This window comes from Schistocerca nitens, chromosome 1 (genome assembly GCF_023898315.1).
Source record: "Schistocerca nitens isolate TAMUIC-IGC-003100 chromosome 1, iqSchNite1.1, whole genome shotgun sequence".
Taxonomy (NCBI): Eukaryota; Metazoa; Arthropoda; class Insecta; order Orthoptera; family Acrididae; genus Schistocerca; species Schistocerca nitens.
Window position 1 is genome coordinate 540357220 of NC_064614.1, and position 21040 is coordinate 540378259.

General features: G+C 41.7%; 1 protein-coding gene across 8 annotated transcripts in view; it reads left to right on the plus strand.

Moving 5' to 3' along the window:
• The first annotated feature begins 455 nt into the window (after positions 1–455).
• The window catches only part of LOC126253889 (protein lap4), a 564085-nt gene continuing 543500 nt past the window's right edge, over positions 456–21040 (plus strand). For 3 of the 8 annotated variants that reach the window (XM_049955263.1, XM_049955269.1, XM_049955268.1), the window contains exons 1-2: positions 456–766; positions 857–974. In XM_049955263.1, the coding sequence (XP_049811220.1) occupies positions 605–766; positions 857–974 (280 nt within the window). In that variant the 5' untranslated portion in view covers positions 456–604. The remainder of the gene's footprint in view (positions 767–856; positions 975–21040) is intronic. The other 5 variants (XM_049955267.1, XM_049955265.1, XM_049955266.1 and 2 more) reach the window with 3 other exon arrangements.

Consider the following 21040-nt stretch of genomic DNA (forward strand, 5'->3'; position numbering starts at 1 on the left):
TGTAGTTTCATATAAACTGCGTGGAAACAATTAAATGCAGCACCGTAGTGACCATCTAAAGTACAAATAAATGTAGTGCCCTTAAAAATGATATAAAACACCCGAAAGTCTCGAAAGTGAACTAAAGCCGCCAATTCACCTGCTAGAAGATGTCAACAAGCACAGCAAACGAGTAAAGCAGAAGACGTGCCGTATAAAGGCTTTTTTGTGGTTGGACGTTATCCCGCTTGTAGTGCTGCAGTAGGCAACGACTTTCTTGTGAGATTCACACGTCTAGTGTAAAACGGGTTTAAGGATTCTGATTCTTGCGACTAAATCGCTGGCGTCATGTACTCAGTGATTATTCTCTCTCTGTTATGATCTGTGTGATTCATCTTTGGCCAGCGCAGTTGCTTCAAAATTCCACTGCAAGATGGCGAAAGTGTCGCGTCTGTGTAGCTTCGTGTGACGTCACGGTCAGACATGCAGTAGTTTTCATGTTCAAATCTGGGTAGGGTGTTGGGCTGAAAGTTGCAGTTAGTGTGTGGCTTCGTTTTATTGTGATTTGTTAGCATAGTGCAGTTTCGAACGTATAATGAATTGTGTTTTTTACTCGTGAGACGTCATGTTCCGTTGCATACCAATATTTAAAGGGTGTAATCGGCAGGTTGAATATGTTGACAAGCGTCACTGTTCACTACCGAATGTCCCCGAAGACATCTTGCGATACTCACGGAGTCTGGAAGAACTTTTACTCGATGCTAACCATATCCGCGATCTCCCAAAGGTTAATATCATTAGAGTTACGGCAAATAAGTAGGCAGGAGACCTATGTGTTATACAGAATGGTGGAGTCATAAAGTGTTTCTTGTTTCAGAACTTTTTTCGTCTGCATCGACTGAGAAAACTAGGATTAAGTGACAATGAAATTCATCGGTTACCTCCAGATATACAGAATTTCGAGAATCTTGTGGAATTGGATGTTTCCAGAAATGGTAAGTTTGATTAAGAATTCTCACGTTCGAAGTGTTTATGTTCTCTTACGCACAGGTGTCACTATTATCGGCTTGTTTATGTTTTGGTTTGGCCAAAAAGACAGTGATTCCATGTCTGCTCAATAGCATCATCCGTTTATTTTTGTTAGTTAAGAATAAAGACCGACAGTAAATAACTAGGTCACATAATAATTGAAATTTGATCCCATTTTATTTTATCATAGATGCAGTTGAGCCTTTTGTAAGCAGTAAGCAATTTTCAATACTGATGATTACACATTGGAAATTTGATTATGTTGTACTACCGATTGCTTCACTATTTATCTTTGTGACAATGGTGGTGATGCCTAATGCGTTGGTGTAATGACGGATTGTTAAATCCTGTCGGCATATAACTGCGTAGTGACATATTACACACAGATTTTCGTTATACGTCGCAGTATGATTATCCTGTATAACAGTAGTTTTTGGTTCATCATTCATGGTCAGTGTTTATGTTTTTAACAGTATTTTCCCTGCCATTAATCACTTCTCAACACCCCTGTACAATATTTTGTTGGTGAGCCGTAAATGTACGCGTGTTTCAGAACAATACTGAAATGTTGTACAGTTGTTTGTTAATAACTGACCTGTTTGGCAGCCTATAGTGCTTACGCTCATATTTTGTGACACAAAACTTGTAGTTTTGATGTTCAACTGCATAGTGTTGTGTTCAATGACATTTGATACTTTTAACCTTAGGATATCATACAGTTTACAGACTTTTGCTGCTGTTGTTAGTTAGGCATACATTAGGCAAGACTTGTCACATTTCTTCAAAATTACTCCTATGCACCTAGTCAGGCAATGGCATCTGTGTAATATTTCTTTGCCCAGTGACTAAATGTGATTGTAACAGTCCTTGAATTATCTGAAACTTCAAACTAATGCCAGATAGTGGTGTTCGATCTTCTGAACATGAAAACTGAAACTCCAAAGTTCTCTATCATGCATGTCTGGTGCAACTCTCTCTCTCTCTTTTTCTCTCTCAAAATGAAGTAGCTCTTTCTTCCACAAGTGACATGTCACATGCCTAGCCATATTAACGATCCAGTCAATAGGAAAAGTAACTCCTGAATTCTGAAAATCACTTAGAATAATGATTTAGGTGTATATTCATTTATATGATACATGAAGACTATTTGCATAGTGAGGGTAACTGCTTGTGAGAAAAGTTGTAACACATGTATGAAAATCAAGATAAAATATGTTGACTCCATATCAGGGAGGGCCACCACAGGACATCAAGGGTAGTGCAAACTGACAAATCAATCTTGCTGACCCACAGTAGAAAATCTTAGCTGGTGGGCACTTGAAGAGAGATGCCAAATATTTTATAAAACTTCTTTTTTCCATCAACAGTGGACGTACAATTATTAGAAAAATATTAGAGAAAACATGTACTACTGTATTGGTCACTTAGTGTGCTCACTTTGATTTATGAACACCTAACTTGGCCAATACAGATCATCTCACCAGTAGTGGATTTTAAAAGCAATTGGCTTGTTCTATTGATCTTTTGCCATAAAGATCAAAGGACAGATGTTAAGACAGACCCAGCTCTGGGTAACAGTTAATTGATGACAAATTTCAATTTGGTTACATACTTGTTCTGCCTTCCCAAACTGCAAGACAAGTCCAAAAACGAAGAAAATTCGTGATCTGCGATGGCATTTGACTGCAGCAGGGCATGTACAGCCTAATTTACTAAGAAAATTCACTTTGTAGTCTGCTAATAGATATATAAAAGTTGTTTGTGTCATTCATGTGGAAAGTGTACTGTGATGGCAAAAGCATTGATATGCAACAGATTTATCTGAAAAATTCATGTCTGAATCAGAATGTGTAAAAGCAAAATGGTGTATCAAGGATTTATTTTTATTTCTTTGATAATATTGTGGGCTGTAGGCATACTGGTAGCCTACACATTTCCTGGGAGAATGTTGTTGCTCTCTTCACCTGTATTGAAATAATTCAGTCAAATATTGTGAGGTTGTAGGTAGGAAAGATGATGCTGGTGAACCCTAAAAGTATTCTGAACATTTACTACAGTGACCCAAATTGGGAAAATAATTGCTTCATTCGCTGATATGAATCTAATACAGACACAATGCAAATTCAAGATTTTCACACAGGCTGTATTGCGAAAAGAAATATTTTATTAGGGACAATTCCAACTGCAAAGCCTTTAGAAAATTGTTTATATCGTTCTTTCTTTATTGAGGCTATGGTGCCTGGCAAGCAGAAAACTGTGAATAATGGTCCTTACCATCAACTGTTTTATAACCACTGCCTTGTGTGCTAGTGCTGAAATGTACAATGTTTTAATTTGATGAACCTATCTCATTCTAGAAAATTTTCATTGGGCACTGATGTTCGTGACTGACATTTCCTTTATGTAGTTTGTTCATGTTAGTGAGTCATTTGTTACCAGATGTTGTCGAGAACAGCTGCTTAGTTTATGACTTAGTAAGATGGTGACCTGTGAAACATGAGCCCAACTTTGAATTCATTGCAGCCAAATTGTTTAATTTTTTTCTATCGTTTGACTGAATATGTCTGGTTACTTTAACAAGACTGTTCTAATGACAGTAATGCTATATTGGTGTAATGTGTCTTCTGTTGGCCAAAGAAAGTGTTCAAAGTTGCCTGCAGCCACTCTTTTCTTGGTCATTATGTAGGTACTCACAGGGATGAAGTTGGTCGAAATATTTATTGTAACAGAAAATGAACACAAGTTTGATGAAAATATTTCACATTATCCCCAATATTCACATCCACATTGATTTCATCTGAAAGATTTTTGTGGCAAACTGATGATGGGTGCATGATGCAACTTGGATACATTTGTGTTGTCCTGTTTGAAAATAAATTATTAGCAATGAACATAGATAAGGCCTTGAATGAAAAATTTAATAAAAGAAGGCCATATTGTCACCAGAAGAAAAGGTCTTCTTTTATAATTTTATTCACAAAATAAATCAGAGATCATATATCTTTATTGCTGTATATTGTTTCAGCAGACAAAAAATCAAATTGTTTTGAATTTATTTATTGTAAACAACAAAAGATGCTTTTGTATTTTCATGAGGTTTGTAATGTTGTGTGTTTTCAAAGACTGCTTCATTATTATTATTATTATCATTATCATCATCATCAACTCACATGAGTTATTTGTGCCATTACTAAGCACATCATCAGTGGTCGCATCCTGATACAATAAACTTGTTAAGCCACGTAAGTACAGGGTGTACATAAAGTCCGGGAACACTTTCAATTATTTATCGCGCAAGAACCAAACATTGTACAGATACCATACTCGTGTCATTTTGAAGGGAAACCCTGAAGGTTTTTGTTTAGGTATGGAGCGAGCTTTCCGTGTGTTGGGAGTTCGACAAAAACAAGTGTGCTACAGCTGTTCAGCGGATGTTTAAAACCAAGTACAATAAGAAGCCACCAAAGGAAGGCCATTTACCACTGTGACAACAAATTCGTTACGAGTGGTTGCTTGTGCCCGCCAAAGAGAAGTGGGAGGTCCCAGTGTGAGTGGATGTGGAGCGCGTACGAGAGACATTCATAAGGAGTCGAAAGAAATCGGTGCGTCGTGCATCCCATGAACTCGAAATAGCTCCAATGACAGTGTGATAAGTCCTGCAACAGAAGCTGTCTATGAAACCTATCAAATTGGAGCTAGTGCAGAAGCTCAATGACGACGAAAAAGGCAAACGCTTTGAGTTTTGTTCGCAGTTGCAACAACTGAATGAGGATGGCATTGTTGATCGCTTAGTTTTTAGCGACGAAGCCACTTTTCACACTAATGGGGAGGTGAACAGGCATAATTGTCGAATCTGGGGTACAAAGCATCCACACGAATGCTTTGAATTTAAGCGTGATTCCCCAAAGGTAAATGTTTTTTTTTTTTCTGCTTTGTTACGTCGAAAACTGTACGGGCCATTCTTTTTCGCCGAGAGCACTGTCACCGGATATTCCTACTTGGACATGTTGCAACAATGGCTTATGCCTCAAATGCAGTGTGACTCTCCGTTCATCTTTCAACAGGATGGGGCTCCGTCCCATTTTCATCGTAAGTTCAAGGGTACCTTGACATGGAGCTGCCACATCGATGGATCGACCGTACTACATAAGGAGACAGCTTTTCATGAAATAGCCTCCTGGATCACCAGATCTTATTCCGTTTGACTTTTTTTCTGTGGGAACACATTAAAGATCTGGTGTATGTACCGTCTTTACTACCTGATGTAGCAGAGCTCCTGGAGAGAATACGGGAAGCGCCTGCCACAGTGGACTTACGCCATGCTGGGACGGGTATGACAAGAATTCGATTACCATATTGACGTCAGCCGGGTCACTCATGGTTCGCATATCGAATGTTTGAAAAAAAAAAGTTAGTTTCTCTTCAAAATGCAGTACGTATGGCATCTGTACAATGTTTAGTTCTTGTGCAATAAATAATTGATAGTGTTGCTGGACTTTATTATTTACACCCTGTATAGAGTGGTAAGGGAGTTCCCACAAACAGATATAATATGGCTTCTCAAATGAAGTTACTATGAGTGTACTTAAATTTGCTCATAGTTTTCAGTGTAAAAGTTCTGATGTACCTAACAAATTACATCGACGTCATTACATCATTTTAATTAGGATGTATTCACTAAATGCGAAAATAAAAGTATTCTTGAAAATGAATGATTATTTATAACATAAGCAAGTCCTGAAATATGCGGGCAATATTTCGGAAACTACAGCTATATTTGCTCAGTTTTAATGTTTACTTTTCTCCAAATTAAGACTAACTTGTGTCATTTAACATAAATTATTGTTACAACATATTGCCTATACAAAACTGTCAGATGACATGTCTTGAAATTCGGAGCATTAATTGCACGGTTGCGTGTAGCTAAATAGATACAGAGAGTGGAGAAGCAGAAGAGTGTCGTGACACGCTGTCACTGGTATTTTCGTTTTCCTCTTCTTGGGAGCCCCTATAATTCGATAAACCTTTCAACGTTGACTTTATTTCCACATGCCAAAATTTGTGTTTCAAAATTAGACTCCTTTTGTTCGCTTATTTACCCTGTTCATGAAGAAGGCTGGTATAGTGTGATGGATGTGCAGGTGTCAGCCTCAAATCTGTGATTCCGAGCTGTAGTTGTCTTTGCCAGTGCATTGTGAATTATGATTGTGGTTTGTATTCCATATATTATTTTCCTGTATTATGTTTCTTACATAGGTCGAATGCACAGGCGTACCGCACACTAATTTGAGCCATTCTGAATACAATCATTGAGACGTTGTAACTAACTTTCGAACTGTTAACACCTATACTAAGCGTAGGGTTTACTTCGCAGTTGTGCGGCACACATAGGTATTATCTCGATGCACTCCTACAGTTTTAAGATCAGCAAGGAACGAATTTCATACTTTCTGGCTACACGAAGCTCAAAGATGCTATGACAATGAAGCGGAGCAATTACTTCTTTCGCGGAATGAAACAACTTTGGCGTGTCTGTTGGGAGTAGGCCGTACAAAGTTATAACATTCCCTGCTGCGCTCATATGCCATCCCAGAACTTTCCTCATTTTCGCGCTTTTCTTGGCGGCTTCGGGAGACAGTGCGAATATATAACGGAATTGCAATTTTCATCAACCACATGTTTTACAGAGCTGGGTCTGTTTTTTAACAACCGACCATTTATTTCACTTTGGTAAACTTGCATGGTAAACGATCAGGTCCTGCTTAATTGGCTTCAATTATTTGTGTGACATGTCTTCAGATATAGTTTGTACTCTTCCAAAAAGTTAATCAGATTCTTTATAGAATGAAATATTGGGAGATTACTTGACTATGCTAGGATTTCAGCTTGGCCTTCCTGGTGCCCGAAGTTTGTGTCCAGATCTCCCCCTTTTCGGGTGTTATGACTGGACTGTTTATCGTACCGTTAGTCGCATAGCCTGGATATATACTTAGTCGCATAGCCTGGATATATACACGATCATTCACTACCAACAGCAGTTGGTAATGTGTGGGAAAAATTATCTGATCGTTCCTCGCGTTTTGCCCCAAACTGGAAGCACTGACACAGTGAAAAGAACAGTGCCGATCACTAGTAATACACACACTATTGCGGAGTGTGTTCAGAGGGTACTGTTGTTTTCCCACAACGGCAAGTCATGGCCCATTTATGCGAATGGAATTATGAAGGAACACACAACATACACCGCTGATACTACCTGAGATCCTTGGCCCTGCATTGCATAAACTTCTTTCTTAACGATAGTCCCCATTACTGCTTTAAGATTTTTTATTATTGTTATAATCAGGAACACTGTAAAAACTCAGTTGCCTGAAAGTTTGTGCAACTATTGGTCGACTTATTATCGCACCCGGGCTTAATCAGACGAAGAATTGGAGAAACCCAGATCAATTTTATAATAATTTTCCCTTCACTAAATTTCGAATACTAGTCATCTTGAGATTGTTTAAATAATTCACTACAACCTTGCCCAGTAAATATTGACAAATTGGCTGTTGGGATTGTCTCGGGTTCTTCGGCCGACTTTTGTTTAATAACTTTCCTGATGTTTCGCTAGCACGAATGGCTGACATTGTAAAAGCTTCACCCTTCATTGCTCCTGCTGGTGGTGGTGGATGAAGCTTCGGCAACGCCAGCCACTCGTGCTGCGAAACGTCACGAATTTATCAAACGAATGTCGGCCGAAGAACCCAAGACAGACGCCAACAGGCAATTTGTCGACAAGTGGCCAAGAAAGCCTTAACAATTCAGTGTGTACGGTTTACTTCTCGTTTTAACAGCGAAATAAAGAAGGTTGTATACGTGGCTGAGACCTGAAGACACCGGAAGGTTTCAGATTAATTATATGATGGCACGACTCAGGCGTTGTTGAGAGTTTAAGTGAGCGTAGGCAACTATTGACTAGAACAGGGGAAATGGAGTAGAAGACCAATAGGTAGCTTTGAGAGGTAAAATAGTGAAGGCAGCAAAGGATAAAATAGATAAAAAGACGAGGCCTGTTAGAAATGATTCAGTAATACAGGAGATAATCAAGTTAATTGATGAGAGGAGAAAAAATAGTACAGTAACTGAAGCACTCGAAAGGAAATACAAACGTCTAAAAATGAGATTGGCAGGAAGTGAAAAATAGCTAAGCAGGAACGGCTAGAGGACAAATGTAGTGATTTAGAAACATATATCACTAGAGGAGAGAGAGATGACCCTACAGGAAAATTAGACACCTTCGGAGAAAAGGGAAGCAACTGTAAGCAGCTCAGATGGGAAACGAGTCCTAAGCAAAGAAGGGAAAGTTGGAAGGAGTATATAGAGGGTGAACATGAAGTCAATATTCTAAAAATGGGAGAGCACGTAAATGGAGATGAATGGGAGATGTGATACTGCGAGAAGAATTTGACAGAGCATTGAAAGATCTAAGTCGAAACAAGGCCTTTGGTGTAGACAACATTCCTTCAGAACAATTGATAGCCTTGGGAGTGCCAGCACTGACAAAACTTTACCCTCTGGTGAGCAAGAGGTATGAGACAGGCGAAATACCTTCAGACTTCAAGAAGGATATAATAATTCCAGTTCCAAAGAAAGCAGGCGCTGACATGTGTGAATGTTACCGAACTATCAGTCTAACATGTCATGTTGCAAAGTACTGACACGAATTCTTTACAGAAGAATGGAAAAGCTATTATAAACCGACCTCAGGGAAGTTCAGTTTGTGTTCCAGAGAAATGTAGGAAGACTTGAGGCAATACTGACCCTGCAACGTACCTAAGAAGATAAGTAAAGATGGACATACCTAAGTTTATAGCATTTGTAGACTTAGAAGAAAAAGCTTTTGACAATGATGACTGGAATATTCTTTGGAATTCTGCAGGTAATAAGGGTAAAGCACAGGGAGCGAAAGGCTATTTACAACTTGTACAGAGGCCAGATGACAAAGGAAAGAAATGTAAGGGAAGTAGTGGTTGAGAAGGGAGTGATAAAGAGTGGCAGCCAATCCCCGGTGTTATTCAGTCTATACATTGAGCAACCAGTAAGGAAACCAAAGAAAAGATTGCACTAGGAATTAAAGTTCAGACACAATAGATAAAAACTTTGATGTTTGCCGATGGCATTGTAATTCTGTCACACAGCAAAGGACTTGGAAGAGCAGTTAAACAGAATGGATAGGTCTTGAAAAGAGGGTAGAAGATGAACATCAACAAAAGCAAAACAGGGATAATGAAATGTAGTCGAATTGAATCAGGTAGTGCTGCGGGAATTAGATTAGGAAAAGAGATTTAGGGCCGTCCGTCTCACCCTCTCTGTATGCAGACGACTTCTGCATTTCGTGCTGCTGCACCAGTTTACTGGTGTTGCTGAGTGGCGCCTACAGAGATTGTTTAAATAATTCACTACAACCTTGCCCAGGAAATATTGACAAATTGGCTGTTGGGATTTGTCTCGGGTTCTTCGGCCGACTTTTGTTTAATAACTTTCCTGATGTTTCGCTAGCACGAATGGCTCTGGAACGGTCCGGTCGTTCAGTGGTGTTGTGTGGCTCTCAAGACACGTCGGAATCCCGGGCAACGAACTTGCTGACAGGCTGGCCAAACAGGCTACACGGACACCGCTTATGGAGATCGGCATTCTAGTAACTGACCTGCGTTCATTTTTACGTTGCCCGGTTTTTCGGCTTTGGCAGACGGAATGGCATAGTCTCAGTACGCAGAACAAACTGCGTGCCGTTAAGGAGACTACGAATGTGTGGCAGTCCTCCATGCGGTCCTCTCGCAGGGACTCTGTGGATCTCTGCCGGCTCCGCATTGGCCACGCTTGGGCGACCCAGGGTTACCTCCTGCGCCGTGAAGACCCGCCTCACAATCACTGCCGATGCGGCGCCCGGTTAACAGTGGCCCATATTCTGGTGCACTGTCCCACTTTGACTGCCCTGCGACGAAATCTTCGGCTACCGGACTCGTTGCCGCTAATTTTATCTGACAACGCCTCATCGGCTGATTTAGATTTACGTTTTATTTGTGAGGGTGGGTTTTATCATTTGATCTAAATTTTAGTGCATGTCCTTTGTTCCTCTGTGTCCTCCCCCCTAGTGCTTTTAGAGTGGCTGGCTTCTCCTTTTTATTCTCACGGCCAGCCAGCCATGGTAATCTGTTTTCTCGTTCTAATCTCTTCTACCTGTTTCTTGCGTTTCTGTGGTTTTCTTCTCCCCTTTTTTTCCATTTAAGTGTTTGTTGTCCTTACGTCGTTCTTGTGGTTTTTCCTTTCTCTCCATTTTGTGTTGTCAGTCTTGCTGGTTTTATTCTCACCCTTGTGACATTGTTTTATTCGGAACAAGGCACCGATGACCTATCAGTCTGGTCCCTTCACCCCTCTTTTAAACCAACAAAAGGAGATTTAAAGTAGTAGAGGAGTTTTGCTGTTTGGGCAGCACAATAACTGACGATGGCCGAAATAAAGAGGATATAAATTGTGGACTGGCCATGGAACGAAAAGCGTTTTTGAAAAAGAGAAATTTAACTTCGAATATAGATTAAATGTTAGGAAATCTTTTCTTAGAGTATTTGTACGGAAGTGAAAAATGGACGATAAACAGTTTAGACAAGAAGAGTATAGAAGCTTTTGAAATGTAGTGCTACAGAAGAATGCTGAAGATTAGAGGGTGTATCATACACCTGAGGAGGGGGGGTACTGAATGGAACTGAGGACAGAAGAAATTTGTGTCACAACGTGACTAGAAGATGTGATTCGTTGATAGGACACATTCTGCGTCATCAAGGGATCACCAGATTAGAAGTGGTTGGGGGGGGGGGGTAAAAATCGTAGAGATAGACAAAGAGGATAATACATGCAGCAGATTCAGAAGGACGTAAGTTGCAGTAGTTATGCGGAGATGAAGATGCTGGCACAGGATAGAGCTACATCAAACCAGTCTTCAGATTGAATACTACAACAACAACTACGACAACTATCTTTATCAAATTCGAATAATCTGTCTTCTCTTTTTAATTCGATCTCTGCCTAGTCTTTGACGAGAACAAAAATGTATTTTTTTTTTATGGCTTTCAGAGGCCATAGTGCTGAGCACAGACTAAAATGCAATTACCGTACATTGTAGTTGAGAAAAATTGTATTATATTGTGGAAAATTATTTTCTAGTGATTTTCAGCTCTGATTATTAGTCATACCTGTGAAATCCAATCGGTTGGGTGAGGAAAGGAGGGAAGTCTTTGTCAGTTAGTTGCGGGACACTGAGCCCTTACAGACTACCCTCATTTTGCAGAGAATGTGATATTTTCCTTCGCTGCTGGCAGCCACACACAACCGTATATTATGTTTATGCAGTGAACAAAGAAATACTTTACGAAGTCGACACTACAGGGGAAAATTAGAGAGCACAACTGTTGCGAAATTGATTTCTCAATCGGAATCTTGTCATTCACAAGCATCAGATCATAAATCAGGATCAGTGGGGAGAATTGATACGTCTATTGCATAAACTGGAACAGTTCTGTTGACAATAACTGCAATCGTACCATCGCGTCTGGAGTCTTTGTTCACGCTGTGTTAGCACACGGTTTTATTACTTACATATGTTTGTTTGTCGGACAGGTTTCCTTACGACACAAAGAAGCAACTGCTTGCCATATGTTCGTTCTGTATACTGTAGTTGGCTATGGTTTTGTCATGACGGTAAAAGAACCCAGTCAGTTACGTGTTCCTCTACTGCTGACGCCGTTGCCCTTCATGCAGCCCAGAGAGTTGACAAATGTACTTGGCGACTAATGAGAAGTAAATAGTGGTCCAAGACCAAGCAAATAATTTCTGGTCTATCGTCGTGCCTACAATGGCCCTTTTGCTATGAGACACAGAACAGGTATCTCTGTAAGGTACCGTCATCGAAAGTAAGAAGAAAATCTCTATGATTGTGTAAAACCAGTGGGTTTCTCTACATGAAGGCCCTATTTCAATAGTTGTGTAGCTCCAGTTTTGTTCATTTCGAGATACTGATGGTTAAATGTAACTGAGTGAACAGCAGGAAACGGTAAACCTTTCAACAAGCAATGGGCTGCAATATTTTAGGTATCTCATTCATGGAATTGTCATCAGTCCGTTATATTTATGCCTCAGTATCCCGAAATAAAATAAAATTCAAGGTGTGCCATTATTGAAGTAAGGCCTTCATATACAGGGCGACCAAAAACAAGTAGTTCACAAACTGACATCTCACATTGGGCATGCAACAAGGATCGGTAATCACACAGGAGAACTTTGGGATCGCTTGACACCACGAGACTGCACTGAGGCCATGCGAGGGCGTTGCTGTACAAACACGAGCAGAACACACGCAAACCGTCGCTATTCACGCCGTGGAGCTTTGGGAGTAACATGGCTGGCCACTGTTGTTGTTGTGGTCTTCAGTCCTGAGACTGGTTTGATGCAACTCTCCATGCTACTCTATCCTCTGCAAGCTTCTTCATCTCCCAGTACTTACTGCAGCCTACATCCTTCTGAATCTGTTTAGTGTATTCATCTCTTGGTCTCCCTCTACAAGTTTTACCCTCCACCCTGCCCTCCAGTACTAAATTGGTGATCCCTTGATGCCTCAGAATATGCCCTGCCAACCGATCCCTTCTTCTAGTCAAGTTGTGCCACAAACTCCTCTTCTCCCCAATTCTATTCAATACCTCCTCATTAGTTATGTGATCTACCCATCTAATTTTCAGCATTCTTCTGTAGCACCACATTTCGAAAGCTTCTATTCTCTTCTTGTCTAAAGGCCACATGTAGCGCGAAATGGCTGAGGTGTATTTGATTTATGGCGCAGCCAACTGCAGTGGGCGAGAAGCCGTGCGATTGTGTCATGTGAAATACCACGATCAAAAGGTGTCGTAATCCTGTATCGCCAACTAACAACACAAACAGTTGCGGCGGAAGGGAAAGGAAATCGGCCGTGCCCTTTCAAAGGATCCATCCCGGTATTTGCCTGAAGCGATTTAGAGAAATCTCGGAAAACCTAAATCGGGATGGCAGGACGCGGGTGTGAACCTTCGCCCTCCCGAATGCTAGTCTAGTGTGCTAACCACTGCGCCACCTCGCACGGCCCGTCACCAAGTACACCAGGTGTATCCTGAGCCACTGATACGCCCCAACCGTCCGTCTGGCGCCTTTTGCATGACGGTTTGCATCCGTTTCATTTCCAACGCGTCTAGGCTTTGCAATGTGGGGACTACAACAAGCGCATGGGATTTGCGCGTTGGTTTCTGAAGGAATCTTCTACAGACCAAAGCTTTACAGCGGGTGTCCTCTTCACAGACGAAGCTGCATTGTTACTCGAGGGTGTGATGAACGTTTACAACTTGCCTACGTAGGCGCGGATGTGAACCCACATGCTACAGGTATCCATGCCCCAAAACGCGCATTTGCCCGTAACGTGTTGGTTTGCATCGTGAGGGTCTGTTCAATTGGGGTGTACACTCTCGGGCCGACTTGATGGTCGCACATCTCTCGTATTCCTGTGAGAGATTCTGCTGGCCATGCTGAATGATGTCCTCATGACTCCGTCGCCGCATTCGATTCCAGCACAGAACGCCCGCGCATTTCAGCAGACAAGTGAGAGCACGTCTGCAGGCAACCTTTCCCAACCGGTGGATGGCCGAAATGGCCAACAGCTTGGCCACCACCACCCCGATCTGTCACCAATCGTCTGAAGAGAAAAAAAAAGAAAAATACTTTGAGCATCCCCTGTAGTTGGCGTCCACTTGTAGCATATGACTAAATAATTGCAACTCCATTTAGTAGCCCCGGATGGCATTTGCGACCCCCCCCCCCCCCCAGTTCCTGTGTTGTATGCACTACGAGCAAGAGAGGGCTGCATCGGTAGCAGGGTCTTTGTGGCGTGGACTAGGTGGTTTTTTCAGGTTAGAGGGTCTCGGGGAAACACAGAAACGGCTTCAGTCTCAAAGAGTGCAGATCGAACAAGGAAGAACGCAGATACAGGAGCCATAGGTATAACAGTTGTAAGTTGTTGTAGCTGTGTAGGGAAAATACCAGAGCTCAAAGTGCTAATAGAAAACACTGATGCTCAAATCGTTATAGGCACTGAAAGCTACCTAAAGCCGGAATTATTGCGAAGAACCCAACGGTGTTCCGAAAGGATAGACTAAACACAGTGTGCGGTGGCGTCTTTTTTGCTGTTAGAAGTAGTTGATCTTCTAGAGAAATGCTTACGTATGTCACCTGTCTAGAGTCGTATCTAAACGTTTCAGGGGTCCTATATGACTCCAACTGCGCACTCCCCGCACCATTGCAGAGCCTCCACCAGCTCGAACACTCCCCTGCTGACATGCAGGGTCAATGGATTCATGAGGTTGTCTCCATACCGGTACACGTCCATCCGCTAGACACAATTTGAAACGAGACTCGTCCGACCAGGCAACATGTTTACACTCATCAACAGTCCAATGTCGATGTTGACGGCCCCAGGCGAGGCGTAAAGCTTTATGCCGTGCAGTCATCAAGGGTACACGAGTGGGTCTTAGGCTCCGAAAGTCCATATCGATGATGTTTTGTTGAATTATCCGCACGCTGACACTTGTAGATAGCCCAGCATTGAAATCTGCAGCAATTTGCGGAAAGGTTGCACTTCTGTAATTCTCTTCAGTCTTCGTTGGCCCCGTTCTTGCAGCATCTTTTTCCATCCGCAGCGATGCCGGAGATTTGATGTTTCACCAGATTCCCGATATTCACGGTACGCTCGTGAAATGGTGGTAAGGGAAAATCCCCACTTCATTGCTACCTCAGAGATGCTGTGTCCCATCGTTCTTGCGCCGACTATAACACCACGTTGACACTCACTTAAATCTTGATACCCTGCCATTGTAGCAGCAGTAACCGAGCAAACAACTGTGCCAGATACTTGTTGCCTCATATAGGTGTTGCCGACCGCAACGCCGTATTCCGCCTGTTTACATATCCCTGTATTTGAATACGCATACCTATAACAGTTTCTTTGGCGCTTCAGCGTAGTAATAGCACGCGTCTACGTTCATAGGTAGCGTGCAGCCATGTCTCAAATATGTGGTGGTTAAGTTTCCGAAATCGGACTACAGATGTTCAGTCCTGTCACATATAGAACGATGAGAGTTCTTTTGGTATGATGGCCAGTTTCTTTCGGTGGCTTTCGGAGCGTAGATGGCGTCGACAAGACCGCTGAACTCTTAGTAAAATATTTGGATTTGAGACGTACAGCTGCGCCAACAAGAGCGCAGTGCCAGCTGAGGACATGGGTGCTGTGGCATGCCGTCTGTTCGTTTCTTAGTAGTGGCTGCCGCCGTTTAGTCATGTGCTTCCAGTCGGCGCTCAGCTCTGCTGTGTCCTCAGTGCGACGTCTGGCGGCACAGATGCCGTCCCGCGGGTGGTCGCGTTAGTGTTGCACTGTGGACTTTCTGAAGCAGAGGCCTGTGATGTCATGGTCACTATGTGTCTCATCGTGTGCCACACAGTTATTTTGATCATTTTCAGTTCAACCAAATGAGTTTGTGCGTTGATTCAGCTCTGTCGATGAGTCTCATTACCCATATACTGCCAGAAGTGAAACAGCAATTGGTGAACCCAGTGACACAACGCCAAGAAGGAGGACAAATCTTTTTCCTGTGCTCTAAAGGTTATAGTCAGTGTTTTCGGGAATGTAAAAAATGTTTTCTCATTATTAAATTTCAAAGGGCGAAACAGATTTCAGCGAATACCATGCAAGTCGTGTGGACCAACGGCCTGAGAAAAAACGTCGTATAAGGAACGTTGCAAAAGAAGAAAATCATATTTCTTCAACACAATGCACCAGAACACGTATGTCCTGGTAAATTGAAAAAGTGGTCATTTGAAGCAAGGAGTTGTCGGAACATACCTTCTGTTAGCTGTATTCTGTGTGCTGTCTTCGCACATGGAGTATTTTATGGCTGGAAAACGGTCTTAGTCCAATGAAGAGGTCGTTGTTGTTGTTGCAGTCTTCAGTCCGAAGACTGGTTTGATCCAGCTCTCCATGCTACTCTATCGTGTGCAAGCCTCTCCCTGGTTTCCCTCTATGATTTCTACCCCCACACGCTTCCCTCCAGTGTCCAACCAACCGATCCCTTCTTTTGGTCAGGTTGTACCACAAATTTCTCTTCTCCTTAATTCTATTCAGTACCTCCTCATTAGTTACGTGATCTGCCATCTAATCTTCAGCAGTCTTTTGTAGCACCAAATTCCAAAAGCTTCTATCTCTTCTTGTCTACACTGTTTATCGTCCATGTTTCACTTCCATACTTGGCTACGCTCCATACAAGTACTTACACTTAAATCTATACTCGAAGTTAGCAAATTTCTCCACAGGAACGCTTTTCTTGCCATTGCTAGTCTGCATTTTATATCCTCCGTACTTCGACCATCATCAGTTACTTTGCATCCAAAATAGCAAAACTCATTTAGTACCTTACGTGTCTCATTTCCTAATCTAATTCCCTCAGCATCACCTGACCTAATTCGACTACATTCCTTTATCCTCGGTCCCAGGGGAGGTTCGATTCCTCCCTCGGGCATGAGTGTGTGTGTTTGTTCTTAGGATAATTTAGCTTAAGTAGTGAGTAAGCTTAGGGACTGGTGACCTTAGCAGTTAAGTCCCATAAGATTTCACACACATTTGAACATTTTTCCATTATCCTCGTTTTGCTTTTGTTTATGTTAATTGTATATCCTCCTTTCAAGATACTGTCCATTCGGTGCAACTGCTCTTCAAAGTCCTTTGCCGTTTCTGCCAAAATTGCAATGTCATCGGCAAATCTCAGTTTTATTTCTTCTCCATGGACTTCAATTCCTACTCCAAATTTTTCTTTAGTTTCCTTTACTACTTGTTCAATATACAGATCGAATAACATCGGGGATAGGCTACAACCCTGTCTCACTTCCTTCTCAACCATTGCTTCCCTTTCATGCCCCTTTACTCTTGTAACTGCCATCTGGTTTCTGTACAAATTGTAAATAGCCTTTCGCTCCCTGTATGTTACCCTCTGCCGACTTCAGAATTTGAAAGGGACTATTCCAGTCAACATTGACAAAAGCTTTCTGTAAGTCTAGAAAAATATAATGCTGTATAAACGTAGGTTTGGCTTTCCTTAACCTCTCTTTTGTGAGATGTAGGGTCAGTATTGACTCGCGTGTTTTACTTTTCTCCGGAATCCAAGCAGATCTTCCTAGATGTCGCCTTCTACGAGTTTTTCCATTCTTCTGTAAATGATTCGTGTTAGTATTTTGCAGCCGTGACTTATTACACTGATAGTTCGATAATTTTCACACCTGTCAGCACCTGCTTTCTTTGGAACTGGGATTGTTATATTCTTCAAGTCTGAAGGTATTTTACCTGTCTCGTACATCTTCTTCACGACATGGAAGCGTTTTGTCACGTCTGACTCACTTAAGGTTATCAGTAGTTGTAATGGAATGTTGTCTACTCCCGGTGCCCTGTTTCGACTCAGGTCTTTCAGTGCTCTGTCGAACTCTTCACACAGTATCGTATCTCCCATTTCTTCTTTATCTACGTCCTCTTCCATTTCCATAATATTGTCCTCAAGTACATCGCCCTTGTATAGACCCTCTATATACTCCTTCCACCTTTCTGCTTTCCCTTCTTTGCTCAGGACTGGTTTTCGATCTGAGCTGTTGATATTCATACCGGTGGTTCTCTTTTCTCCAAAGGTCTCTTTAATTTTCCTGTAGGAGTATCTTACCTCTAGTGATGTATGCTTTTACGTCCTTACATTTGTCCTCTAACCATTCCTGCTTAGCCATTTTTCACCTCCTGTCAGTCTCATTTTTAGACATCTGTATTCCCTTTCGCCTGCTTCTTCATGTACATTTTTTATATTTTCTCCTTATTCAGTATCTCTTGTGTTAACCAAGGATTTCTACTAGCCCTCGTCGTTTTGCCTACTTTATCCTCTGCTGCCTTCACTATTTCATCTTTCAAAGTTACCCATTCTTCTTGTATTGTATTTTTCCCTTGTTTTTGTCAATAGTTTCCTAATGCTTCCTCTGAAACCCTGTACAACCTGTGGTTCTTTCAGTTTATCCAGGTCCCTTCTCCTTAAATTGTTGCCTTTTTACAGTTTCTCCATTTTTAATCTGTAGTTCATAACCAATAAATTGTGGTCAGTCCACATCTGCCCCTGGAAATATCTTACAATTTAAAATCTGGTTCCTAAATCAGTCTTACCATTATATCACGTATCTGAAACCTTCCAGTGTCTCCAAGGCCACTTCCACGTATACTACCTTCTTTCATGATTCTTAAACGAAGTGTCAGCTATGATTAAGTTATGCTCTGGGCAAAATTCTACCGGGCACTTCCTCTTTCATTCCTTTCCCCTAGCCCATATTCATCTATTATTTTTCCTCCTCCTCTTTTTTCCCACTGTCGAATTCCAGTCCTCCCATGACTTAAATTTTCGGCTCCCTTAACCATCTGAATAATTTGTTTTATGTCATCATACATTTCCTCAATCTCCTCCTAATCTGCGGTAAGGGGAATGTTTTGCGGTCCTTCCTGTACCAAAAGCTAGGACGAAACAGAGAAATGTACGAGTTTGTGCGTTAACTCGAAAAGTGGATACGTTGAAAAGTAATTTTTTAAAACATAAAAGCACAATATCTCTCTGCCTGCCCCATTAACTTTCCATCTTAACGTCTTGCATGAACCATACAATTAATCACAATTTCTTATTAAATTAGCTTTCGTTGTTCTTTGTTTACAAGTAAGGAAAACAAAAAATGGTGTTAAATTTTTTGCAGTTCTAGATGATAATTGGTTCAAACACCAAAATTTTCAGAGTGCTGCTTTGGCCTGCATGTTGATACTAGAAAATGATGTGATATGTAGTACTGGCAGAATAAAAGAGCAGTGACATGACATTCTTCGCTGTGGTTGGTCGTTGTCGGATATCGGCGGACTACTTCAGAGAGAGAGAGAGAGAGAGAGAGAGAGAGAGAATGGGAGAGGGTGTTTTGGTGGGGGGGGGGTGGAGGGGGGATGGCACGAGAGCCGCGCGGCGTGTGTGCAGACAGACTGGTGCCGGCGCTGCGCGGCGGCTGCCGCCTTTGATCGAATTAGAGGCGACAGCGGCAGCATGACGCCCCCGGGTGCGCGCTCCCTCACCCGGAAGGGAAGGGAGGATGGCTGGAAGGCGGTGCCGGCGCACGTGCGCCTCGCTTGTCTGCACGTGCACACCGCGAGTCCTCTGCCAGCTCGTCACTGTACAAGAGCTCGTCGCGCTCGCATACCGCTACTCCCTTTGAATAGGTACTCTAGTAATAGCGCCTAGCTGTTACGAGGCCATTGGCAAAATGGACTGCGTCTTCCCACGCTAATGACCCGTTCGGTATTGTTCACAGTTGGGTCACTTTATGTATCCGAACAGACATACAATTATCGTTATTCACTAACGGTAACGCCAAACATGACTCAACATACAGTTTTCATAAGTAATTTCGTAGTACTTGAGCAATTTTTAAGCTATGTTATAAATTATATTTCCATTTTTTTATGTCTGCAGTGTAGTTTCGGTGCAGCTCATGCTTTCCAAATTACACATTATCGCGCCAAATGCCACACATATGTAACTTTTTGTTATTTTTTCTTTAAGTGATAGAATATCCTGATGCTGCAACGTTAATAATTGGCAGTCGTATTTCACTCGTAGTACGTTTTATGGGGTTCATCATTGGAGATAAATAAATTATAGGGCTAGGGCTTAATACTGTGCACAAAAGTCCAGTTACAGAAATGAGTGAAGACTGTTACTTCTGGCATCAGTTGCTGGTGTGCACAGGTAGAACCAGTCAAGTAATGCCCTTGCTGTGCCTCGGTGTTTCCACATCCTGCATTTTTTAGTTCTTTAATTATATGTGCCTCAAGATCGCTTTTACAGGTGGGAATACGCAGTGTTTAAATAAATTAACAAAGAACTTTTCGTGACTTGCAGCTCCAAAATCAGTCACGAAAAACCAGGATCAATATGGTAGTTTGTTGACTGGTTCTGAAATAATTACCATCATTTGCCCCTGTCTACTAACACAATTTTTTAAAAAGAAACTAAATCAATATCTCCAAAGGAGATATTGATTCAACTCACCAACTATAATTATTTACGTGTCTTATACTGCAACAGTGAGACTGATGATACGTTAGAAGCTAGCCAAAAATAGAAGTTTCGCGTTATTTTTGTATTGGCTGACCAAACTACCAAATTTACTTTCATTCAGTAGTAGGGATTTCCTAGAGTTTAAAGCGCAGTCGGCCGAGACAGTCTAGAACGTGCGAGAGTTTCGTCCCATCCTCCAGTCACGAACTTAACTGGAGCCAATTTTCCACGGCGCTGTTAAGAAAGATTGCTAGAGTCCGGTGTTGCCGTCGGCGTAAGTAGTCTGCAGTATGTGATATTCACTTTATTTCGATAATTCCGGACTGGTCTGCCTTTTGGGGAAAAATCATTTTCTATAGTACAGCTGATCCAATTTCATTGATGATTTAAACCCTCTCAGATAACCGTTGAAAATCTTTCCTGAAGTTTTAAACATGTGCGTATCTTTATTTTATTTTTCCCCTCTTTTACAAAGAAAGTTCAATGAGTTATGCAAAAGATACGTGACTTGAAATTAATCAGCGCCAGGAACTGTGTGTTCCAGAGTTACCCTTCCAGGGATTGAGTAACTTCCCTTGCTTTCACCGTAACTCTTACCACTCGGCTAGTATTGGTTGCTGCCCGAAGACAGATTATTTTCGGAAGTAATGTTTAATGTCTTATGAAACATTTAAGCATGCAGGAGACGATAATATGGCATGGGCTACATTTAGCATCTGACAAGTTTACCTAGCCTAATTACTTTTCATCATCGTTATCTGTTGCCAACCAGCGTACAATATTTGTAAAACAATGAGTAGTGCTGCAATTTG